The sequence below is a fragment of the Poecilia latipinna genome, unplaced genomic scaffold (assembly GCF_001443285.1).
Source record: "Poecilia latipinna isolate Pla-1442-1.1 unplaced genomic scaffold, P_latipinna-1.0 Scaffold1070, whole genome shotgun sequence".
NCBI lineage: Eukaryota > Metazoa > Chordata > Actinopteri > Cyprinodontiformes > Poeciliidae > Poecilia > Poecilia latipinna.
This window is the reverse complement of record NW_015113686.1, coordinates 65,279-91,363: the sequence shown is the minus strand read 5'-3', so window position 1 is coordinate 91,363 and position 26,085 is coordinate 65,279. Positions and strand designations below refer to the sequence as shown.

At 40.5% G+C, this 26,085-nt stretch overlaps 2 protein-coding genes across 5 annotated transcripts in view; both read left to right on the top strand.

Annotated features, from left to right (window-relative positions):
* The window catches only part of LOC106959332 (abl interactor 2-like), a 43,610-nt gene extending 27,130 nt beyond the window's left edge, over positions 1–16,480 (top strand). The window contains exons 3-12 of one of the 4 annotated variants that reach the window (XM_015051842.1): positions 2,438–2,614; positions 3,719–3,736; positions 4,234–4,337; positions 7,758–7,913; positions 10,539–10,663; positions 11,712–12,035; positions 12,860–13,018; positions 13,750–13,830; positions 13,952–14,131; positions 14,927–16,480. In XM_015051842.1, the coding sequence (XP_014907328.1) occupies positions 2,438–2,614; positions 3,719–3,736; positions 4,234–4,337; positions 7,758–7,913; positions 10,539–10,663; positions 11,712–12,035; positions 12,860–13,018; positions 13,750–13,830; positions 13,952–14,131; positions 14,927–15,102 (1,500 nt within the window). In that variant the 3' untranslated portion in view covers positions 15,103–16,480. The remainder of the gene's footprint in view (positions 1–2,437; positions 2,615–3,718; positions 3,737–4,233; positions 4,338–7,757; positions 7,914–10,538; positions 10,664–11,711; positions 12,036–12,859; positions 13,019–13,749; positions 13,831–13,951; positions 14,132–14,926) is intronic. The other 3 variants (XM_015051844.1, XM_015051843.1, XM_015051845.1) reach the window with 3 other exon arrangements.
* A 2,847-nt stretch (positions 16,481–19,327) lies between these two features.
* cnot11 (CCR4-NOT transcription complex, subunit 11) lies at positions 19,328–25,237 on the top strand. Its single transcript, XM_015051847.1, has 7 exons — positions 19,328–20,315; positions 21,612–21,776; positions 21,889–22,041; positions 22,124–22,326; positions 23,278–23,480; positions 24,232–24,328; positions 24,820–25,237. Exons 1-7 carry the CDS (start codon positions 19,997–19,999, stop codon positions 25,015–25,017), a joined length of 1,338 nt encoding a protein of 445 aa, XP_014907333.1. The 5' UTR covers positions 19,328–19,996; the 3' UTR covers positions 25,018–25,237.
* Positions 25,238–26,085: the final 848 nt, after the last annotated feature.

Here is a 26,085-nt window from a genome sequence, read left to right as displayed (position 1 = left end):
AAGGTTGTCAAAATCAAGCTAGCATAACTGAACCTCCTCTCTTTCCATTGCTATATTTTTTTTAATTAACATTTTTTCCTGACCTTGTTACCTAGTTGTCGCAGTGTTGAGAAGTAATAGCAAAGCACTGCGTCCTTTTTTCTTGTATATATCACGTGTACATTTAAGACTTAACACATTATGTTGACAGCTAAAACCAATGGTCGTCATCGTCAGCTAGCAACTTCTTGCGTGCGTGACGTCACGTTGCAACGTGTCCGTCGAGAGTCAGTATAGCCTCTTTTTTATGAATGCCAAACCCGAGGAGATAAAGCACAATTTCCCATTGTGTTACTCAGCTGGAATATGTAAGCACCCCTCCAGTACAGTCATAGGTGTGAAGCATCACTAGCGATCCAGAGAGTTACACTGTGCTGCACTCCTACACAACGGCAGCTCTGTCAAGTGCATTCATCTCAGACAAACCCAGCCAGCTTCCATAAGAAAATAAGCCGAATGCTAGGAAAAGGCTTCGGTTGAAAAGAATTAGTGCACTGAAGATCGCTTAGAGGAATTAAGTTGTACTTCTGAGCGGTACAGAGGGTCCATTCTCCCCCTTAGACCTCCGAATTATCAGAGCAGTTTCCATGCAGCCATAATGAGATGCTTCTCTCTGCTTGTGTCGGCCCAGGCTGAGGTTGCACGTTATAATCACCACTTTCTGTTCAGAAAGACACTCGCATCTGTTATGTAGGCGAACACTTCGCACTGTGAGGCTTCTTCGCATTCACAAACACTAAGATACTCTTATGTAACGCATTTAGCATTTTATGCAGCTGCAATCAACCAAGACATTATTCATGCAACATCAGAGACAACTAAAAAAAACAGCCATTGTTAGGACGAGGTCCAGTGTGTGTACGGCATAAAACTTTGGTTTTCTGTCAGTAGCTGGAGGCAAAAGGGACTCAGTGTTTTGTGTTTCTTTGCTTTAAATCTTATGTTTCACAGTTAAGCCCAAAATTATTATATTAGTATGTTACATCAGACTAAAACAAAAAAAAACAATTTTTAAAAACATAAATATGGGCTTAATGAAACATCTTTAATACCTGCCTAAAGGTTGTTATTTTCAAAAGATGCTTTTAATCTGACAGCTTCGCCTCATCTGAACATATAATGTATTGGATATATCTATGAATGTATTGATGCTCATAAACATTGTATTGAAAGCAGCAGATAAACTGTTCTGCTGCTTTCCTAAATGACAATGTTTTGAATTCATATCTTGGAGATTAAAATAAAACTTCCCAAAATTTGTTACACTAAGAGCCTATTCCAGCCTCATCATATCATTGAAAATACCACTCTTGTCATCTTTCTAGGTAATTAATTGATCATTTCATAGATATTAAGAATATAGACATTCATCTCGATCAGAAGATTAAACGGCGCCTTAGTAAGAAGCTTCACCTGTCATAGTTCTTGTCACCTTAGTGACAGTCTCTATGGTGACAAAACGCTGTGTTGTCTTCACCTCATCACTCTGGTCTTTAACTCTCATACAGATCACACAATACAGGTTTCCCAGCAGTCCTTCTGCTTGCTCACCTAAACAGAAAGATGTTGGGTACCGATCCGCTGGTAGATGGTCAAAAACAAAAACACAGCAGTGCATGTGCTCCATGTTCCCTCAACTGGATAGTGCACCCAGTTATCCAGAGATGATGGACCCAGTCAGTCAGCCAGGTCAGCTGGCCGCCTTGCTGTTGGTCATACAGGTCTTCTGAGTAATAGGATGTCAGTAATTGTCCACACTTTATCAAAAAAGTATTTGGTGTTTTTTTGTCAAACATGTAAAAATCTCCTCATGACATGCGATGCCAAAACAAATTAGACTCTTCCTTGATCCTCTAATCATTCTATATTAAGAAGCATTTTCTCGTTTCATGTACTCTCAACAGACCGACCCTATACAGTGGTCCACCCGCATACGGTGCACACATGGATGCTGCTTTCTGTAAATAATTTCACTCGATAACCAGAGTAAAGTATCCTTCAGTGTGGATTTCTCTTCTACTGACTCCCAAGCTCCTCAGCCAGGCTGTCATCCATGTTAGGACTTCTCCAAAAATATCCACAGTGTGAGAACACAGAGCAGTGAGAATTTCATTCTCACACTGAACACTCTTTGGGTTTTGAACAGCCGGTGAGGAAATGAGGGAATCAGTGATTCCAAGGGAAGATTTGAAGCCAAACTGCCTTTCTGAGAGAAAGAAATATCGAGTTCAACTCCGAAACAAACAATGACTTTGGGTTCTGTGAGTGTTTCGGAGTGGTAAACACAGTTATTACAACATATACGGACGAGGTTTGTGATCTGTTGGGATGATCTTTACGCATCATTTGATCAAAATCATAAGAAGTCCAACTATCGACTCTTTGTTCCTCCTTACAGACAGTCGACATCCACAAGGAGAAGGTGGCGAGGCGTGAGATTGGCATACTGACCACCAACAAAAACACGTCCCGCTCCCATAAAATCATCGCCCCAGCCAACCTGGAGAGGCCGGTGCGCTACATCAGGAAGCCCATTGACTACAGCGTGCTGGATGACACTGGACATGGAGTCAAGGTAGGTGGCAGAAATGATCTAATAATAGCGATTGATGGTGTAATTAAGGTAGTGGCAGACCGTAAAGTTCTGTGACGGTGACCAGCATGTTAACGTTTCTCTGAAACTGAAAAATAAACAAATTGGAAGTTATTGTATTGGGTTTTATTTTAATTGAGAACATGATAGGAAAGCTACAAAGCTCCTCAAGGGATTTGGAGGGAAAAAATGATTCCAACTTACTTTTGCGAGATACTTTAAAATCCTTAAATATGTAGCAAAAATTTTGCGTGAACTCACAGAAGTAGTTTAGGATTTCACAAAAGTAATCCAGCATTTTGCAAACTTTTGCAGAATTTTGAAAATGTTTTTCTAGATCAGGATCCACCCTTTTTCTCCATCTGCCTGGGGGAACTTAGTGTAAACCTCACAATAGAAAATTTTTTACAGTGTTTTTAATTTCAAAATTTTCACAAGATTTTTTTTTGTGAATGAAACTGAAGCTCAGACTTTAAAAAGTGAGATGCAAGGCAGCGACTGATGAGATACATCAAATGTTAACCTTTCTAAAACGGTTTTAATCAAAACCAGGATGTTTTGGTTCATAACCGGCTGAAGTTCTTGCATGAATTCACTGTGCAGAACGTTCTCTCTCTCTCTCTCTCTCTCTCTCTCTCTCTCTAACATCTGGACAAGCAAACAACTTATAGAAATTTGTTTTGTGTACATCTTATATCTCTTTTCTTAAGTGTTTCTGCTACCCACTGGTACAGTGTCACCCTGGGCAGAGAACCGTTCCAGTGTATCACAAATGATGAAAAGTATTCCCTTGGGCTGTAGTTTTATTTATCTATCTCTGTTTTCAAAATGATTTATTTAGCTGCGCGCCTCAGTACCACTGCATCACAAACTACAACCAAACTAAAGAATCCTGATCAGTGTTTCTCCATCTCTATCTCTGCCGGTGTTTATCTGAAGCTCTCTTTCTGCCTTGCATTTTCTGTCTGCTGCTCCTAACGACTGACCGTATTTGCATGATGCAGTTGCTCTCTGTCTAACCCTTGGATAAAAATGTCTTCTGTCTCCTTTTCCTCCTGTTTCATCTGCTGTCACTGATGTGTTAAGTGGTTGATGAGGTTCAAGGTAAGAATCTGCAACACACCTACACACAGCACAGAGAAAATGCGTCTGATGTGTCTTACCTGGAGATGGTAGAAGATGTTAAAAGCAAAAAGGAAGAAGTGCTGCTTTATTTTATACTCCATAATGTCTGATGGTCATTCAGAACAAATTGTGGCTTTTTTACCTCTATTCGAAACGTCTTTTATTTAAACTGGTATACAAATACGGATGTTGAGATTCTTCTTGTTGTAGTATTTTCCATCTCGACAACCGAGAGATGTTACTATGCTGGCATAAACTTGATGCTAACCAAGGAAATGTGACACGGTGGTCCACAAAAGTATTAAACTTCTGGGTCTTCTTTGCGTTTTTCAAATGTCAAAATGTTTTATTGGGATTTTCTTTGGGAGACGAAGACAAAGTGGTGTATAATTTTGAGTTTTAAAAGAGATTTAGGTTATAATAAAACAAAATCTGTCCATACTAAGTAGTTTTGATAGAGAGCGTTTGTTTCTCAGGTAAATGGCCAGCAGAGTCTGAAACTTGGAGGAGGTCTGTCCCGGACTAACCCCCCAACCCAGAAACCACCCAGCCCTCCAAGGGCGGGGAAAGGAATCTTGGGGTATGTACACCTACTTTCACTTTGTTTACTCTCATCCAATGTAATTTCCAAACTCTCCTGTAAATTATTCAACTTTGTGACTCTTTTCGTGCTCTGGAAGACACATGGTTAAAGTCGGATGAGACGGTCAACTTCTCTTGTGTTTTTCTTTGGAAATCTCTTAGAAACAGGCTGCAGCTTGCACATATTTAAATCTCTCTTGAAAAGACGGGGTCCTGTGACGAGGTTATTACAGATTTGAGCTGGCAGAGGGAAATCACACACACCCACACACACTTGTACTGAAATCCAGCGCTCTGAGGAATGACGTCATCTGTTGTGAGAGCTTGTTGTGTTCTTTGCCCTTAAACATCTAGGTCACCAAGCTGTTTTTATCCATCTTTTGGTCTTTTCTCTACCTGTATTTTACTCCCCTTTCTCCTACACTATAATTGTATTTTTTTTTATATCCTACAGTTGTTCCCTCATCTTTTATCCACTTTTGTCTGCATCTGTCACTTTAGAAGTGGATATAATTGTTGACTCTTCCAATCTAACTGCTACTCTGACCGAGGAAAAAAAAAACTCATTTTCCTCTTTTGAATCAAACCAAACCTCAAACATAGGAGCAAAAGCTGCATCTTGGTGTGTCTTTCAGTGTCACATTTCATCACACTGCCACCCAGACTCAATATATGATTCATATACCAACTGGGACACTCTTCATTTGGGAATTGTGCTAAAAACAAACAATCGGCAGCCAAAATACAAAAGTTAAGCCTTTGACATTGTTTTCACTGTCTATCTTTTTTATGTTACCACCCTCCTTCAGGTCCTTTGTTTCTGTATGTTCTCACTGACAGTCAGACTGCTAAGCTAGATGGAGACGCACATTGTTGTATTGTTCAACTCGCGTCAAAAAAATACACCACAATTATGAGAAACAACTCAGGCTGGCGGCGTCTGGTGGGCGTTTAAACCAGCAGCCGTAGCTTTGTTTTACCAGCAGGGCCCTGAAAAATTATCCATCCAACATTTTACCAGATTCTTTTGCAGCTCCAGCTGTTTTGTTAGGGTCATTAAATTACACACAGATTTCTGAAGCCAGTTGGTTTCACTGAACTTTATTTATCAGATCAGAGAGGGTTCAACACAAATGTATACCTCAGTTTTCAGGTTTTAATATGTAAGATATTCCTTAAGCTATACATTGTTTTTGTTCTTTAAAGCTGGAGTATGTAACTTTTATAAAAATATGGTGTCTCTTTTTACGTATTTGTTAAAACTGTCACACAATAGAACATGAGGCATTTTTTCCGTGACAAAATCGAGCTTTCTCCCTGCAGTTCTACTGCCACCTATAGAAATGCACCACTCCCAGTCAGAAACAACCAATCAGAGACAGGAGAAGGGTCTTAGCGCTGTCAATCATGCTTTTGTATACCCTGCTACACACCCTCTCCCATTGTCTCTGTTCCCCAGAGCGGAGCCTGCTGTGAATGCTAAGACTAGTTAACATTAGATGACGGCTGATAAACGGCTTTCCTGTAACTTAAAGTTGTTTCCCCATCATTAGCACCTTTAGCACTGTGTACACGAGGTTGATTGACAGTGTTAAGACCCTCCTTCTGACTCTGATTGGTTGTTTCTGATTGGTTGCGTTGGATTTCTGCAGACAGCAATAGAACAACAAGGAGAGGGCAGAAGGAGCTTGATTTTTTTCACAGGTTATCTAATACTTCAGTACACAGTGAGAGCTCTACCAAGTTACATACTGCAGTTTTAAAGGTTGTGATTGTAATATGGCAGAGTGTGAAAAACTGCATGCATATGGAGCTAGGTAGGCTGAGCTGCCAGAGTCAGCGGGCGTCTCCTCTTGTCTCTCTCTATGTTCCTTCCAGTTTCCTGTAACCTGCTGATCAACCGTCTGTTTCACCCTCAATCGACAGAGTTAGTGGTTAAATAATAGCATAACAGCAGAACCTTTAAACCAGTACGCCCCGTTAAGGGTTGTGTTGGTGCTTCGTGTTGTGAAAATGGAGGTAATCTCCAGCTTTCTGTCCATCAACACCTCTCCATCTTCATTCACTGTTTGATCCAAAGTGCGGTTTCTCGGAGCGGCGAACAGAAGCAGCTTAGCGGTTGGTGATGACCGTGCCAACGAGCCTGCCTCTCTGAATCCTCCCCCTAGACAGGCAGGGAGCGGACAAACGCACAGCAGAGAGTCGGCGACACGCTGCCGACAAACCGCTCCTTCTGACAGCACACACACTTTTCTTTTTTTTTTTTTTTTTTCCCCGCATTAACTAACTACCAAGAGGAACATTGAGTCATTTTTGTACATTCTGCATTCGTTCTGTTCCAGTGAAAAAGCTCCATTCAGCCAGGATTAAAAAAAACTTGGTGAGCTCCGGAGATCTAGAATAGAGACACCCACATGGCTGCTTCGACATTGTAGCAGATAGATGTTTCTTATCCTGCCTGAGAAACGCTCCATTCATCACCAGCTTTTACTTCGGCTAACAATGAGTCCTTTTGTTTGGCCTCGTGTTTGTTCAACCGTGGGTGCAGAGTTTTTAACGGACTCTGTGCTCATTATGTCTTGAAATTGTTTCCTTTTTCATTTTTAATTGTGCCTTCTGAGTTTATATTGATGCCTAACTTAGATTTATTTGGGGGGGAGTGGGAGGTTCAACGTGGGAGATTGTTTTTTATTGTGAATGTGTCATTAAACTTTGGAGTCTTTTTGTTCTGCTTTTATGTCCTACATTTCTACAGTTTTGCTGTGCTGCAGGAGTAATTGTCTAAAAATACATCCCCACCTTTAAACTTGGCTTGACTTTTCTTTTACAGCAAGAGAGAGTCAGTTTCATTCTGCTGTAGTTATTATTACCATGACTATTAAACAGCAGGAGCTGTTAGAGATACATACTTACTACAACTTTTTAAGGGTAAAAAAAAACAACAGTGTTTTGCAGCGCCCCCTTGTGGTTTCTTAACAGGATATGTTGGTGTCAAACTCGAGGCTCATGGGCCAAATGTGGCCCTCTAGAGTCCATATACCAAATTGTATCGATCAATCCCACCGGTTTTTTTGCGATTCCTTGAAAATTCACACAAAATCAACAGATCTCTGCAGTTTTTTTGGACTATTACATAATAGTGCATAACTATGCAATAGTGCAATATCACTAAAACACAAGATGTTTGATACTATTTAATTTTAATTTTTAATTTTTGAACTTACAGCTATTTATTAATATTTGAACAGTTTGTTAATGTGTTTTATCAGTACACTTTGGCACCACTGGCCCTTTAAGAACATGATCTTGACATGGCCCAAAATGAAAATGAGTTTGACGCAGTGGGACAGACGACCAGCGCCGCAGGTCTGTCTTCCTGTGCGAACCTCTTCCTCACCTTTACGTCTTGCACGTACAGGCACAAGAACTCCCCCTACAGGACACTGGAGCCGGTGCGCCCTCCCGTCGTGCCCAACGATTACGCCTCCAGCCCGACGAGAAACAATGCGGGTGCTGGACAGCTGCCGAGTCCGGTCCGCACCGCCACCCTGAACCAGCGACCCCGAACGTACAGGTAGTCGGGTCAGAGTTCAGACGGGACTGAAAGAACAGTGTTTCTGACACGCTGCCTCTGCTCTTGCTCTACTAATCAGTTCTTTCAAACTCAAAACTCCTGATGTTCAACACAGTGACGTTCAGTTTGGAAGCAGAGATTTAGAGATGGTTGTGCTTTTATTTTAGGCAGAATTTATAGTAGTCATAAAAAGTGGCTTGCAGTATTATGGAGTAACTCAAATTAGCACATCCTCAAAAGTACATTTATTTCTTAAATTCAGTTTATTTTATATACATTACACACAGAGGAAATACTACAAGCAATTATTTATGTTAATTTTGATCATTTTAGTTTTCTGCTAATGAAAACCCGTAATTCAGTTTCTAGGGGACTGAATATAATCACTGATTCAGCTCATTTATTACGATCAGGGTTGGACCGATAAATCAGACGACAGATAAATCCACCTCTGTTAACGATCACCTGACTGTTGCCAACTCAGCGATTGTGTTGCTATATTTCAAATAAAAAACATAGGTGTCGACCTAAATTGGAATCGGCAGGTCAGACTTTTTAAAGATCGGTAATCGACGATCGGCCAGAAAACTGCAGTCGGTTCATCCCTAATTCCAATGCACTGTAAGCTGGTGCAGTATTCCCAAACTAAACTGGCATGTGTTGAATAAAACATTTTGATAACTTTCTGCTTCACCTGAAACTAAATGTTGCCTTTTAATTCATCTTTCTTAGCACCTTTCACGTTTTTACGCCTCAGTTCCTCCATTTACAGCTGAGCTATCCAGTTAGCACTTTCACTGAGCATGAGCAAACATTTTGAATTTAACACATTCACATTTTTCTGGACACATTTTACCAGAAACTTTGCAGCCACTGCAGTCATACTCTGTTTGTAAGTGGTTGAAACAAATAACGCTAACATGTGGACAGATCTAGAAAAGCTAATTATTCATCCACTTTTAGGATGCAGAATCTGACCCAAAGACATTTTACAGAAACCCTTGAGACTCCTGTAAATGTTCACATCCTCTTTGCTCATGACTTCTCCGTCTTCCTGTAGGATTTTGCTTTCGGCTTGGTTTCATCACTTTGTGCCACGGCTTTCTTCTTGGCTTGTCTAAAACCTGCTGCTGTTCACTCTGCTGCTTTTGCTTCTGGTTTTTTATATGCAAAGTTTTTTGTGTTTAAATGTCATCTTGTGCTAACCATCTGCTTACATCCAACTAACTGAGTTTCTTTGTTTCTGTGGATTCATCTTCAGTTGTGCATTTATTCAATCTCATTGACTGTTTTCCTCAATTCTAGCAGGAAACATATTTTGTTTAGTCCTTTATAGTTAGAGCAGAAAAGAAGTGCCTTGATTTTGGAAGCTGTTGTCAAAAGGAAAACTATAATTAAATTTCTGGCACTTTTGTAGTTCATTAGTAAGAGAGAACTATTATGGGTTTTCTTTATTTTAAGCCAGTGGATTGTGTTGAAACAAGTACCACAAAGACTTGGTTATTTTTCTGTTTGTTGTGTTTTTACATCGTCATCCTTTAGAATGACATGTCTGGATGAAGGATGGAGTTTTTATTTGTTTCCAAGTTCAACGCTAAAAGAATTCAAAGAAACTTCCTCTGGAATTTGAAACTCAGATGGAAATGTTTTTGTCTTAGCCAGCATTTGTTTGAACGGTAACGTTAGCTGCTAGGCGTGTCCTGATGCTCTAACATGGTTATTTTAAACGAAGCAGAAAATACAATTTTAAAGTTTCGCCTCCGACATAAAACAAGTCTTTAGTCAGAGGCCACCTGAGATTTGTTGCAAGACTGACTGCTACTGGAGATTCACAACAAGATGTGAGTTATGACAATATTTCATTTCCCTTTGGAATACATAAAGTATTTTGGTGCTAAAATGACTTTACGTCTCAGTTAATTGTTAGATATTTTATTATATGTTTGGTAAAGAGTTGACACCACATAAAGCAATGCAGAGGTTTGAGAACATCTAGAAATAAAACTTGCCACGTTTTACAAAGTGCATCTTAGTGTAAAAGTTATTTTTATCTGATTCTCTGGTTATTTTTCTTCCTTTGTATATTTATTAGATGTAAATAGTTGTCAGCTCTTCTTCCCATACGATCAACACATTCTTTCATCCTCCGGCTTTGAACCAATCAGATTGCATGTTCTTGTCTGCTTGTTGCTTCATTTCTTCCTTGCTGCCATGAACCTGAACCTGCTACTGCTGGACTTCCTCTCTACAGGCTTCTGTTTGTCATCCTGCCTCCATCGCCATGCCGACTGTCTAAGGACGTGCAGTTTTTACTGCTTTATGTCCTGTCTGCAACCTTTTTTGAGAAACTTCACATCGCTAAAAAAGATTAGCAGTTTTTAATAAGCAAAAATTTTGATTCCAGTTCAAATTAGTGGATTAGTTTCACGTATTTTGTCCGTTCTGCAGCTGGAACACACCCGTTTCCACAGCACTGATCTTCCTCTGTTTGCATGTGCATTTTGTGTGTGTGTGTGCGTGTGCGCGTGTGTGTGTGTGTGTGTGCGTGCGTGCGTGCGTGCGTGTGTTTGTGCGTGTGTGTGTGTGTGTGTGTGTGTGTGTGTGTGTGTGTGTGTGTGTGTACAGTGGCAGCAGCGGAGGCAGTCACCCCAGCAGCAGCAGTCGCAGCAGCAGCAGGGAGAACAGTGGCAGCGGCAGTGTGGGCGTTCCCATCGCCGTGCCAACGCCGTCGCCGCCCTCCACCTTCCCAGGTAACGGGACACCTGCTTAATGTCACAGCTGTATGGGACGATGTGTAGCTGAACTGGGCTGAAACCATTAATCGGATTAATCGTGATGAAATGATTGATAAAATAACCGTCAACTAATTTAGTAATGGATTAATCGTCTACTGGAGTAGACTTGAAAAAGGCTATTTTCTGAAAGAATAACATACTCAAAGCAGCAACTAAGGTAAAACTGTACAAATATATACATGTATGCATTTTGCATTTAAGATTAAAAAAACAACTGTGTTTGTATGTTCTACCCAGAACTCCTGAAGTGACAGTTTTAGCTGCCTCACCCCAAAAAATCTGTTATGAAGTGTATTATTATGTTGTGCTTCCTTGTTTGAATTGTAAATTTAACAATCAATCATTTTTTCACCAAAATAATTAGCTTTTATTTTCTTCAAAAGAAAAATCAGTAAATTAACACCAAACCAAAAGAGTAAATCTTTCAATGGGATAAATAATCAAAGATTGAAATTCTATAATTCTGTCCTACCTGGAAGAAGAATCAAACCAGTTGACAAGGGGCTCTACCGCCCCCTAAGGGTCACTGGCAGCTCAATGCTACATGGAGAACTATAATAAAAAATGATGTTTGCCCTTCTGCCCAGACCCAGTTTACATCCACTAAATCTTTATCCTTAAGGACACGCAAACGGATTTCTCTGTGTAATAATCTACAGGTTCTGTAGTTGGAGTATCTATGCATAAGATCTGTCTGAGTCACTCTCAGATATCATTGTGTTCTAATACTAAATCACTTCTAACATACCCTTACTTGCTAGCTAGCTAGCTTCTTTGCATCTATCATGGATTCATGCTAATGTATCACCAGTTGGCTGGACAAAGTTTGTCCAGCCAACTGGTGGAGATGCAGCTCTTAAATTTCATTCCTAATGGTATTAAAAAGTCTTAAATTTGAGTTGGTGAAACCTACAGAAACCCAGTCTTTATTCTTCCATCACTCCCTTCTTTAACCTTCTTTCCTAACTGGCTCCTCTTTCTCTTCCTTCTCCTCTTCCCCAAGTCTCCCCGACTGCTGGACCGTCCAGCTCTTCCTCCACAGCTCCAAACTCCTCCCCTTCTCCCTCGCCGACTCCTTCCTCTTTCTCCTCTTCCTCCTCCACCACCACCTTAACCCAGCCTAACGCGCCCCTACCACCAAACTCACCCGCACACCAAGCCGACTCCTCTCCTCACACAAGCTCCCAAACAAACGTACCGAACACCAACACCTCCCCACCTTCTAACCCTTCTCCCAGCACCTCTGAAGGCCAGTCCCAGCTGTCTTCTCTTCCTCTTCCTGCTCCTCCTCCTCCTTCACTCTCCTCCTCTTCATCACCTGCTGAAGGTGAGTGTGTCCCAGAACACTTCAGTGGCCCAAACCCAAGTCTTTTAAAGGGTGTTTTCATACCTGATAGTCCGGTAGACTTGGTTCATTTCGACACCAAAAATGCAACATTTATTGGATTTTCAGATGTCGAACGAACTAAACCCTTTGAAAAAGCCTGTTCCCCTCCCCACCTGTGGTGGCGCTGCACCGAGAACCACTGAAGGACACAACACGAGTGGAGTGCAACTTCCTTCTTCGTAAAATGTTGACAAAAATAGAGTGGTCTCTTTTCTCGTTGGTAAAAGACCACAAACTATTTCTCCTGCTAGAGTCACGCCTTTGTTTTGGTTTTATTTACCCAGAATGCCCTGCTTTTTAGACCACTTCTTGCTCTTGGACCGGTCTCCGGTTTGCTTGGCATTTGAACCGTACCAGAGTTCACTTCAACCGAACCGAGACAAAGTATTTTTTGGTCCTCATTAGAGTTTAATTAGTTCACACCTTCCCAGACAAACCGGACTTTCTAGGCAAACAAACTAGAGTTCGATTAAAGCGGACGAAACAGGGTTGGTGTGAATGGACCCTTAGTTTGTTCTCTGGCTCTTCACATCCATTGTCATTAAGAGAGACAGCAGATAAAATGTGACCCTTTTGTTGCCTTTTTCCTCCTCATAAGCTTCCTACACATCTTTGAATAAGAACTGAGTGTAGTTGCTCTCACTACCAGAAGAGGGAGACAAAGCTTGTTTAATCCACTCCAGCTTCCTTTAAATAAGTATGAAATGAAAGTTTCCCTCAATGTTTCTAAAGATTTGTAACAGAGTCCCTCTCTGCTACGTCAGGTCCCTTCGTCCCCCAGTTCTACAGCATGAACCGGCCCCAGCCTCGACAACAGACCCCACAGGTGGGGGGGTCACTCCCATACCGCCGACCCCCTTCTGTGACTGGTCAGCCGATTACCAACCACGTCAACGGAGGACCCTACTACAACCAGAGCCCAGGTCAGCCTTTCACTGGAGGCAACACTCGAGTTTACTTATCGCTGAAAATGTGACAGAAGGATGTCTTTGAACCCTCATTTTGGCAGTTTATAAACACTGATTCTGTATAAATTAAGTCCTGATAAAGGACCACTTTACGCAATTACAGGTGAAACCAGAAGTTTACATACAGCTACTAAAAAGACACACACACCTTTTTTCTCACTGTCTGAGGTTAAACCAGACCAAACTTCTCTTGCTTTGGGTCAGGTGTATGTAAACTTCTGATTTCAACAATATAAACACAAAAGTCAATGAGAAATTTCTGGTTTTAGCGTCGTGGTAAATTTGATTTACTGATAAAGTCGGAGCTCAGATTTGGGAATGACATCACTCCAGAGTCGAGAGTTTTCTAGTTGGACGTTAGAAAAGCAGCAGGTTCTGTGTTTTGGTGTTTTTTACTAGTTTAGCTTTTCAAATACTAAAGGGACATTTTCAAGAGTAAAACCTGTGAGGAGTTGTATTAAAAGCTGTGTATATATACAAATGTAACCAGTTTTCATGTGCGCCGTAGCCATATTGGATTCTGAACTTGGGGGTGGTTTCTGCGATACTAACTTTTCCCAGTCAGAATTTCAAATGGGCATTTTTGTCCTATTTCCAACTGTATACTGGATTTGAAATGACTAAATCCTCTCATCAGTTTCACACTGGTAGTTTAAAGTCCTAATTGACTCCTGATGTGTTTGCAGCCTCGCCTCCGCCCCCATCGCTCCTGCAGTTCACCCCTCAGCTGCCTCTGATGGGTTTCGTTGCTCGAGTTCAAGAATCCAGTGAGTCTAAAACTGTTGAGTTTTGGTTGTTTCACAAATGAACCGACATGAACCGACTTGTGTTTGTTCACTAATGCTGATGGTTATTCGTTTATTCTGTAAAACATCGCTTCACCAACAGTTACAGACGCTCCTCCTCCTCAACCGTCAGCAGACACGCCTTCGGGGCCCGATGAGACTCCGTCCACCCCGAAACCTTCAGAGGATGGACACGGTGAGGAAGACTCTAAAGTAGTGGAGTACAGCGATCCGTACGCTGAAGAGGACCCGCCGTGGGCCCCCAGGAGCTACATGGAGAAAGGTACGTCACAGAAACACACTCAGGTTTGGGATTTCATTCCTGTTGGGACTACATTTTACAGCAGAGTTATACTTTTACCATCATCACCATCTTTTTATTCTTCTACAGAATTATTTTCAACAAAGTGGATTGAACACGAGTAGCTTTTTTTTTTTTTACCAACAGTAGCTGCATTTCCATTGATCATATAACTGCTCAAAATGGAATTATGAAAAGAAATTGGCTTAGTGGAAACATGGAAATAAAAAAAAAGATAGGTTTTCAATACAAAGTTCTTGCTCTACGGTTTGTTCGCCGTATCGAAATTAGTGTATTTTGCAAAACTGCAATCAGCCGCATTCCCATTGAGCATTTAATTGCACAAACTGGAATTTCGAAAATAAATTTGCATTATGGAATCACAACAATTTCAAAAAATCTTGTTTTTCGGTAGGAGGTTTTTGCACGATTGAAATTTCACAAAGCTACAATAGAACAATTGTTTTGCATCACATAAGTCATGTGATCAGCCGCCTGATGTTATGACTGGTGAAAATGACGTCAACAGGAAGTGATAGGAGGCTGACGGCACGGCATGTTTTGGTAATGACTTAAAATGTGAACAAGCTTATCCAAGTGGGATTTTATTTGCGTTTCTTATTTAATGGAAACGTCTCAATTGCGTGATTGCGTTTCTTTCCAACATTAGCGGAATGTCGACAAAGTTTCCCACAGATTTGTAACAGAAACGCAGCTACTGCGACAGTACAAAACATATTTACTTGACGGTTGTTGTTTTTTTGTGTCGCCCTCCAGTGGTGGCTGTGTATGATTACACCGCAGACAAGGAGGACGAGCTTTCCTTTCAGGAAGGAGCGATCATTTATGTTGTCAAAAAGAATGAGGACGGATGGTTCGAAGGGGTGATGAACGCCACCACCGGCCTCTTCCCAGGAAACTACGTAGAGTCCATCATGCACTACGCCGACTGAGACCGCCTGAGTCTCGCTCACAGGTGGAGATCATTTAATCTGCGGCTCACCTGCTTCGAGCAGTGAAGGTGAACTTTGGTCTGCCTTTTATATGTTCCTCCTTTGGGTTCAAACTATTCAATTCAGTTGGATATTCTGATTATTTATTGGACTGGGTTTTTGTTGGCTTGTTTATAAAGTGTTTTAATCTCCCAGATTATCTCCAAAATGATTCTGTGCGCTCCATTTATCTCGGGTGAATTTCAGGTGATTTGCTGGTCATGTTTTACTAATAAATTAATAACTTGCTTATACACAACATGTTTTAGCTGTGAGTAAATCCATTCATCAGAATGCTGTTTCTTCATTCTGTTTAAGTGTAGAAAGAAGCGTTTTGGTCGTACGGACGCCACCAGAATGTTTCCAGAAAGTTCCTGCTGCAAATACAAGCATGGTAACAAAAGATAGCGAGAAGGCAGTGTGGAAATACTCCTGAGAAAACTCTACTTTTTATTCAACGTTTCCCCGTTATATTGGTTATAAATCAGTGTGGAATTAGTGGAATAGATACAAATGGCAGAAAAATCTTGTTGGCCTTTCCAAAAGTTACATACTGTGCCTTGCAAAATTATTCATGAACTTTTTCACATTTTGTCTCGTTTCAACCACAAACCTCATTGTCTTTTTGTTTAGATTTTACTTCATAGACAAACAAAACGTAACGTGTAATTAATTGTGAAGTGTGATCGACTTACCCTGCTGCACTTTTCCTTTTCTATTTAGGTCTAAAAGTAAAAGTTTGCACCTGTTCGGTCATTGAGTTCTTAACTCTTTAATCTGATAAGGCTGAAACAGCAGAGCTGTTTGCTGGATTTTTTGAAGGTGTGTGAGGATTTGTTTAGTTTGTGTCAGATATATGTTTCCTCAGTATTAACTTTCTAAAGTAACTTTACCATATGTTTTTTTATTGTTTTTATTTTTTATTTTTTGCATTTTGCCATGAAGAGAGTAAGTGCCAAAGGAAAAGATATTTAATGACTATTTTTATGGGTTTTTTTTGTCTTGTGATTATTGAAATCAGGAAGATTTTACCAGCTGAACCAGTGACAAAATGATTCCTTTTTTTTTTCAATTTCCACTGACTAAGGTTATTTTAACTTATATTTTAAATAATGATTGAAAAACACATTAGATCTTATGAAGAGGACCTCATTTAAAAATGTATGGGATTCCATTTTTTTCTTCCTCATCTTCCCTCCAACTTTCTGAGGCTCTCTTAGCGCCCCCTGGTGGGACACACTTTAAAAACGCTGGTTTACAGTACTGACCGTTATGACGGTGTTTTAGGGCCAAGATGGATGGAAAACAGTACATTTGACCAAAAAAAAAAAAAAAAAATCTGACATTTGAGATTAATCTCAGAAATTTTCTACTAAAACTTTTTAAATTTCTGAGTTTGAAAAGGTTGAAAATCAGCTTTAAAAAAAAATCTAAAAATTTGATTCATTTAAAAGAAATTCTAGAAAAAAACTAGGAAATGTTTGAGTTTCAAACATTGAAAAATTTCTACTTTTGATGCTCAGAAAATGTCCAAAAAGTCAAAAATGTTTGACTTTTGAAACTCAGAGAAACATTCTCTGAGATTAAGCTCAAAATGTCTGAGTTTTTTGACAGGAATCTACTCCTCCCTTTGTCTACCTACAACAGCCCTAATACTATCATAGACCATACAATAGATAAAATCACAGAAAACAACTAATTTCTCTTTTTGTTGTAGGACGCCCTGTTGGACTAGTCCTCTGTGTAATAATGACAACACACACTTCAAATAAGCAAACACTTCCAGCACTTCTTACAACAAGGTTCCCTCACACACTACAAAGCAGAAAAGCACTAAAACAATAAAATACTCAAAGTGGAGAACCCCCCTTTACCTTTACACACTGCACATGGAGAAAGCAACCGTTTTAGGTTTTCTTATTGCAATAAATCAAAACATGTGAGCCCAGATTGCAATCCGCTGTCAGGCTAACAGCAAATCAGAAACCTTTGGTGATGGATGGCCATGTTTCAGACTCTGAGCCGCCCCCGTCTTTGTGGTTGTGAAGTGAACCCAAACAGTTTGCCAGGTGGAGATTCTGAACCTGTCGCCAGTTTTAAAGTTTACAGCGTGACTGTCTGCATGCCTGATATATATACATATATATAACTGACACATGTATTTACTATTTTATTTCATAATATCTGTCTTTGTAGTTGTTGTTTTTTAAGCTGTTTTACCGCCTTGTTTTATTGTCTGGTTCTTTATCTGAAGTGTTCTGTTGTTGTGTGTTTTGTTTCCGTCCCGGCCCTTTAACAGCGCTGCGGAGGGTTTGGACTTTGCAGCGTATCAAAGATGGAGGCGGATATTTTGTGCCAAATGTACGTTTGTGTGTGACGTGACGTGAATGCAGGTGTCTGTGTGTGGATCAGAACCAAACTTGTGAAGATGGACCTTTTTAAAAACAATATATCCCTGTGCAGTGTTTCAAGAGACATTTTAAAGCGAAACTAGAAAATATGACTTTAGATATCTATGAGAATCTGTGCACATTGTGACATCACAGTGTCAGAAGGAGAGCTTATCTTGGCAACTTTGCTTTTCCTGCAGCATCCCTTTAAAGAAAATGCAGACGGAGAAATTAGCTGTGAAACGTTACAGACTCCTTCAACAAATCGGATGTTCCAAAGTAACATGTTTTATCTTTGAAATGTTTCCCAGGATCTCAATAATCATATTTTAGCTTGTGTATGTTATTTTTTGTATCAACACTAAGCACAATTTCTTTGTGATTTGAAGCATTTTTGAGGAGATTTTTCATTTTATTTTATTTTTATTTTTGATGTGCACTCACGTTTTGTAGAAGACTGAATTTGGACTGAGATGAAAAAATATAAATATTTTTGCTTCGTGTCTTTGTTCCTTGTTTTGTTTTTTGGGGGGTTTCTTTGTTGCGTGTTTTCCGTGGTGTTCCTGCATCTTCCTAGTGCAACGTGTTCTCCGGACAAGCTTTCTGATTTCAAAACGGAATCTGAGCACACTGCTGTTTTGTAAGACAGAAAGCAAAAGGAAATTACTAATAAATGTTTTAACATCCTTCCTCTTTTCTTGTCTCTTTCTCACACATTTACTGTCAGAAAATAAACTATTATTTATTTATTTCTGCTGATACAATCAGGATCCACTCAGTATCAGTAAACTTGTCAGGTTTAGTTTGTCACCTAAAGAGCAACGGGTCTTGGTCACTTTTTCTGATTTATTTGCCATTTTGTTGTAAATAATCACCTTTTCTTTTTTCTTTTTTTATCCAAATGGCTTCTACAAAGGACTACACTTATATTATGTTTATTCTATTACAGAAAATTGCTCAAGTTTCAGTTATTTAGGGAACAGTTAGCTGCTAGACCACCTTCTTACAGTGTGTTGTCAGTTAGCACACGTTAGCTTGGATAGAGCTTCACTCCATAAGTTGAGGATCCAAAGGTTGAGTTGAGTTTTAAATTGATCTGGTTCACTATAATTGATTGTAGGTTTGTATTTAGACGCCAAAACAGAATAAAAGGTACTTTAACAAAGTGGTACTTCTTGGGCGTCCAGAGTAATACTGCAACTTCTTGAACCCTGATCAGTTTATTTTGTAGCTGCATGCCTTTCTTCTGCCTCTGACTCACAACATCCAATCCTACTGCATTGCAAACGTGGCTTTTCCTTTTTTTTTTCTTTTTCTTTTGCCACTCGCAAGTACATGAAAAAAAAAACACAGAACAGATTTTCTTTTTCATCTCGCTCATGAGCGCTCCGGTGAGATCAGCGGCGCCTGGGCTTTCGAAGCCAGGGATGTGTATAATAACTACAGTCTGACTGTGTGTGGCTATGGAATCAGTCAGTCCAGAAAATAGCTGCGAGCTTTCAGGTTTCGAGCATCACAGGAAGAACTTGGCAACAACTTTCATCTCTGTATCCCTGTTTCCATTTCAGGTAAAGCCCTTGCCGAGCCGCGCGGCACTCACAACAAATCAAGCTTCTGATGTGTAATTTTTATTTTTTTTATTTGTAAAGTCCTAATGTGGAACTCCACAAAAAAATTTTTTCAATGTATATTTGTTAGTGTCAAAACGTACACCACGGGACAGTATCTTTAAGTCAACTCATCTTCTAGTTTTACAGATCTTATTTTGACAGGGCAAAAAGAGGAAATTGCGTCGCAAGGGCCGCTGGGTAAACTGACATTACCGAACAAAGCGAAATGAATCTGGGGTTCCCGCTTTCTTAATGGTGGATTAAATTGAATAGTTTTTATAAACCATAACTATTTGTATTTCTTCACCTAATGCGCCTGATGAAAATGGTACTTACAACCTAATTTTCATTTGAAAATAAAAGTGAAATTCCTTATAATGAAACTACATGTCCCATGATGCAACTCGACGGAAGTGTCCTATCTCAAATTTAAACGGCTAGGTTCTCCAGGAACCAAATTTTAAGGCCGTCAGACGCTTTTTGACTCACATGTCCGATTCAGTGAGGCATTATTGGTTTTATACGACAAGTTGTAGTCACAGAGTCGTTCATAGTGTTTTTTGGGGTCGGAATGTTAAGTTTTTGATTGACCTCTGTCTGTTTTTAGTTAGCATTACCATGTAAACTATGGTAAGCTATTGCTAGCAGAGCTCAGGATGCTAATGCCGAGTCAATATTTTTATTATGGTGTTTTCTGGACGCACTCAAACATGAATTAACGTTTCTCGACCGAGATACTATTGTATCTTTATTCATTTAGGAATACGTCGTTTAGTTTAGTTTAGTTTTTCTTTTTTTTTTTGAAAAAGGAGCTAACGCTAAAGCAGAGCAAAACCGGGTAAGCAGACCACCATAATGACTCTCGCTCCGAAGGAACTGTCCAACCTGCTGAGCATCATCTCGGAGGAGGCTTGCTCCAACACCTTCGAGAACCTCTCAACTCACTTCCACCATTACTTCGGGAAGGCAGAGCACTTCAGGGTAGGCTCGGTGTTGGTCATGCTACTCCAGCAGCCCGACCTGCTACCAAGCTCCCCGCAGCGGCTCACCGCCCTCTACCTGCTCTGGGAGATGTACAGGACCGAGCCGCTGGCTGCCAACCCGTTCGCGGCTGTGTTCGCCCACCTGCTGAACCCCGCGCCGGGAGAGGAGCAGCAGGAGAAGGTGCTGTCAGGTAGGACTCCCGGCGCGATTCATTTTTACTCAAGAGGGACTTTGAATCTAAGAAAATGAAACAAATAAATTACAAGAATAAAGTCTAAGCTACGAGAATTAAGTCACACCTTAATAGAGTCGAAATAATACTAGAATAAACTCATAATATTACAACTTTATTGTGGTAATATTCCAACATTATTCTCGATAAATTATGACTTCATTCTCTTATTACTTACTGCTTTATGCTCGCATAATTTCCACTGGCCTGTCGCGATAACAAATGTTACTGGACGATAAATTGTCCCAGAATTGTGATAAACGGTAATATTGTTGTTTTGAGACTATTTTTCATGTTATATATGGGAATGGCATAATGCAATGCAATAATAATCCATTCTCAAAGATCAATAAATCTTAAATTCTAACGAACATTTACCACTGGAACTGGAAAACATTTTAAATGTCCAAAGTAAATAAATAAAAAGACAAATAAAATTAATTGTTAAAGTCTCTGTAAACAAAATTGTCCTTCAAAATGGTTCTTTGAGACCAAAGCAGCAAACTGGAAACTTTTGTCATCCAGTTTTTTGGGGAAAGAGAAAAACAATAAGTCATCCAAGTGGAGATTATTGACCTTGTTTTAATTTATCATGCAATTAATTGATCTATGGCTTATTGCGACAGGCCTAAATATGAGTTTATTCTCGTAACATTACGACTTTATTAAGAAAAACTTTAGTGATCCCAAAGGAAAAATAAATGTAAAAAATAATAATTCTCGCAAGTTTTACTTTTTCTTACTGTGGTCCTAATACTCTATCATGGTGGTTTATGCAGAATAGTATGGTTTTAACTCAGAGACTGCGAAAAATCTGATCCATTATGTCGGTTTGAGAATAAATCCAAAGCATTGTAACTAAGGTCTCACAAATAACATCTAGATAATGATGCTTTCAAACAACATTATTTCTACGGGATACTGAAGAAAAACTGTTTGTGAAAAGAATTTAATATCTTAATCCTTCTTTCTAATAATTTTTACCTGGGGATGTGCACATATAGACACTAGGTGGTGCCCGGGAACCTTTTTTCTTCTTGACAAAAAATGTGCTCTTCTGAATTATTTTGTGTGTGTGTGAGAGAGACGCAAAATGGCATTTCTGTGTTTGAAAGCCCATTTTATATTTTCATAATTTTGTAGCATTCATTTGCAGCTTTCCTCTTCACGCGGCTCATACAGTCAGAATTGGGTTTTATCTGTCGTCCATTCAGGTCTTTAACTGAACGCCTTGTGTCCGTTTTGTGTGTCCAGGTTTCCTGCCGCCCATCACCCAGCCGGAGAAGTTCTTCCTGTCCCAGCTGATGCTGGCGCCGCCCAGAGATCTGTTCAAGAAGACGCCCAGACAGGTGTCCTGCATGGACATCACCAACATGCCCCAGTCCATTGACATCAGTGGGCTGCAGCTGGCTTTAGCAGGTCAGTGGACACCATGTCTTTTTTAGTTTCTTGTTGTAAACGTTGAGTTGAATCCGTGTGTTAGAGGTAAGTTCATGAATTGAGATCCAGTGTGTGTGTCTTTGCGTTGCAGAGCGTCAGTCAGAGCTCCCCACTCAGAGCAAAGCCAGCTTCCCCAGCATCCTGAACGACCCGGACCCAGACTCCTCCAACTCAGGATTCGACAGCTCCGTAGCCAATCAGATCATAGAGTCTCTGGTCACGGGGCCACGCCCTCCGCTGGAGAGTAAGGGTTTACTTTTTATTCCATGTTCTGCTTTGTAAACAGCACAGGGTCACAAACGGTAACCGGGTCGTTCTGGGCTCAGGTCACTTCAGGCCGGAGTTCATCCGGCCCCCACCCCCTCTCCACGTGTGTGAGGACGAGCTAGCGTGGCTGAACCCGACCGAGCCGGACCACAGCATCCAGTGGGACCGCTCCATGTGTGTGAAGAACAGCACAGGCCTGGAGATCAAACGCATCATGTCTAAGGCCTTTAAGAGCCCACTGTCCGCCCAGCAGCAGTCCCAGGTGGGTCACCGTGAGCTGGACACACTCATTTAGCTCAGACACAAAGTATCACAGCATCCGTTTTTGTTGTTTTTTTTGTTGTCTTTTTGGGGGGTTTTTTTGAAGGCCAGGACTTTAACACATTTATTTTGATTAATTCATTGGATAGATTTTAAAATGTTAAAAGTTTTAATGCAATTAATTAAATTTATTTCTTTTACATACGAAAGTTCAGAGGCAGAACCTTTCTAGTCATGTTTCTGGTACATCCGTAAATCTGTCGCACAAGCGACATCAGCAAACAATAACAACAGATGACCAGTCTGCTTCTAATGGCCCACTGGGGATTCATTTCTGTTTCAAAAAACAAACTGCTGGAATGTGGAAAAGATTATTTTTGTGCTAAAGAATAGTTTTGCCTATCAGCAAAGCTATTCACGCCTAAACTAGCATCTCAATGCTAATGTACCGGCTAGCACAGACGACCCCAATGTTAATGTCAGCATCCACTGTCCAGATTTCTGAAGAAGTTTTATGAATGATCTGTGGTTCCTGAAACACTGGAAAGATAAATGGGTATAAAAAAATAGAACCAGTGATCAACAGCTGGATGTTACTACTGGAGGAAACAACAAAGAAGACAGGAGGATGATGCCACATGATTTCTAATGATTTATCATGTGAACATATTCAAAATGTGATTTTAATTGCATCTCTTATTTAATCGAAACACCACGATTGTGAAATAGTTTTTTTCTTGTTTTTAATTAGCAGAACATGTAAAAAGTTTTGTGAACATTTGTAATGGAAACACGGCTACTGATATGAAAGTTTTCATCATCATCAATATGGTGTGTTCACTGACCACAAAAACGTGGGCATTTTTAAGTTTTCCAGCTGGACCTTCACCAGCTTGGTTTGTCAGCTTTTCAGCCGGGCGCTAACCTGGCCAGCCGTTTGTCCTGTGTGCAGCTGCTGGCCGAGCTGGAGAAGGACCCCAAGCTGGTGTACCACATCGGCCTGTCGCCGGCCAAGCTGCCCGACCTGGTGGAGAACAACCCGCTGGTGGCCATCGAGATGCTGCTGAAGCTGATGCAGAGCAGCCAGATCACTGAGTACTTCTCAGTGCTGGTCAACATGGACATGTCGCTGCACTCCATGGAGGTGGTCAACAGGTGGGGCTGGACTGGAGGCTGACTTTCTGTTGGAGCTGAGCTGGATTTATGGAAAAATCACAAGAAGGAAATCTGCAACGAGTTTAAAAAAATCCTTTAGTGAGACATCCGTTCCTGATGTTCGTCCATTCTTCAAGTCTTTAAAAGCCTTCAATTCATGCATCTAAAATTAAGCCCTTAAAATGTCTTAAATTGGATTAAAAATATGTAATTTGACCTTGAATACGTTAATCACACGTCTTAAATGTTGTCGTGGCAGGACTGTTTAATCTCTTACTCCATGTAGTTTATCTTTCTGACAGGATTTTTCCGTCAGGCAAAAGTTTGAGATGCACTCAGAAATCTTCATTCCGTTCTCTGATTTGTTTCAGGCTACCGCTAACTAGCTGCTAACATACCCTTGCTAACTAGCTAGCTTTTTTCATCTATCATGGGTAGCGTGTAACTTTATCACCAGTTGGCTGGACGGACCATCATATGGTCTCAAACCCATATGATGCTACATGTACTGTGTACAAAAAGAGCTTGACACTAAAATATGTGATTTTTGTTGTGTACATTTCTGCTGTTTCATTCATAATGGTCTTATAATTTCTTAAAGAGCCTCAAATTTGAGTTGTAGAAACCCTTTGAACTTTTGATGATTGATTCAACAGATTTGTTTCCTGGTGTGTGAAAACATCGACACTTTGCTATAAGGAGCGGTTGTTTATTATTTGGGGTTGATTGTTCTTCATCCTCCCTCCATCAGACTGACCACAGCCGTGGACCTGCCTCCAGAGTTTATCCACCTCTACATCTCCAACTGCATCTCCACATGTGAGCAAATCAAGGACAAGTACATGCAGGTGTGTTGATCATCATAAATTATATGTTCAGGTAGAAAATGCCTGTTAGCAGTTGTCCTAGTCAAAGCACAGCAGTAGCATGTAGCCCAACGGAGAGTGTTAGCTTTAGTTGTGGAGACTGATGCACTCCAGTAGAATTATGCTGAGTCTTTTTAACATGTTGACATTTTCGGTTATAATGTGACATAAAGTGGAAATGCTGTCAAAGTGTGAATACGTCTGAGGCCTAGTCCTCATGTAGATGGACATCTGGGAAAACATATGACACTTTTAGGCCTTTTGGCTTTCCGTAAAACAACGTTGACAGACGGATCTGTTCAGGTTCACCTGGATGAAATTTTTTTCTGAAATCAATCATGCATGTATGATGTAATTATTTTTAAAAGTGATGTGGCAAAGAGATGAGTTTTTAAAAAAGCCTTGGCTACAGGTGGACAGGGCCTCGGTCACTGTGTGCCAGTTTTTCCTCATCTATGGTTTGTCTGTTCCAGAATCGGCTGGTCCGATTGGTCTGCGTCTTCCTCCAGTCGCTGATCCGAAACAAGATCATCAACGTCCAGGACCTGTTCATCGAGGTCCAGGCCTTCTGCATCGAGTTCAGCCGCATCCGTGAGGCCGCCGGCCTCTTCCGCCTCCTGAAGACCCTGGACACCGGGGAGAACCCCCCCGAAGCCAAACTGGCCAAATGAAGAGCCGCACAGAGACGCAGCGCCACCTTGAGATGCTGGGAGAAAAGCAGCTTCCTGTTTAACAGCCACAGTGAAATCAGCAGCTCCTCACTGTGCTCAGAGTAAATAGTGTAAATATATATATTTTTTAATCCGACGTGAAGTCTTTTGACTCGCATCTCACCATCTCTCCCTGTGTTTTCTCTCTTCCTACAAAAGTAAAAAAAGGGAAAAAAAATCAGCTTTTTGTCTCCTGAATTGATTTTATTGCCAACTCTTTAAACTTATCTCAGAACTCGCTTCCTGAAATGATGTCAGAGCGGCCTCATATTCTAAACGTTATAAAAAATAAAAATAAAAAAGTTGAGAAAGCTGCCGATCTTGTGTCAAATCAGGAACTAGTGACTCATTTAATGTCTGCAGTTCCTATGTGCTAAATGCTAAATAAGGTGAAGATGAGTCTAAATTGAATCTGGTCAGAATGATGTCACACATTGAGGTTGGTGGCTCAGGAACACTGATCGTTTGTTTCACTTCCTCCCACAAAGCTGAAATCATATCGTTTCCATGGAGACATGCAGACAGTTCTTTGCAGAATTGCTTTAATTAATTTCATTTAAGTGTGAACAGTCAAAGGTTATAACAGCAGTTATAGTTGGGTTTTAAGTTTAGACTTTGACTAAGCCGCTTCAGAACTCAAATCATAGTTCTGCTGCATAATCTAAGCTGGGTGTGTTTGAGTTAATCTGTGGAGAGGAGGGGAGTTTTTATATTTTGTACACAACTGTGTTTACTTGTAAGTTCACTAACTTGGATAGGAAGAAGCAGCCATTTAATGTGACGAAAATATCAACCATGAACTTTTACGTTAGAGAAGTTAAAAATGGATTTGTGTAGCTGAGTGAAATATTATTGGTCACCAGGTTGGCGCAGCTCTCAGGTAAACTGTTGGAGGAAGGAAGTCATGAGTGTCATTGAGGACCAGTATCTGACACGCTTTGGATCTTTCAGGTTCAGCACACCTGATTGAAATGATGACATTTCAACCAGGATCCGGCAGAGCTTGATGACATCCTGAGGAAGGAATTT

Coding starts and splice junctions, on each gene's coding strand:
- cnot11 (XM_015051847.1), top strand. CDS start 19,997: ATGACTCTCGCTCCGAAGGAACTGTCCAACCTGCTGAGCATCATCTCG. Junction 22,327..23,277: donor CCGCCCAGCAGCAGTCCCAG/GTGGGTCACCGT, acceptor TCCTGTGTGCAG/CTGCTGGCCGAGCTGGAGAA. Junction 24,329..24,819: donor TCAAGGACAAGTACATGCAG/GTGTGTTGATCA, acceptor TGTCTGTTCCAG/AATCGGCTGGTCCGATTGGT.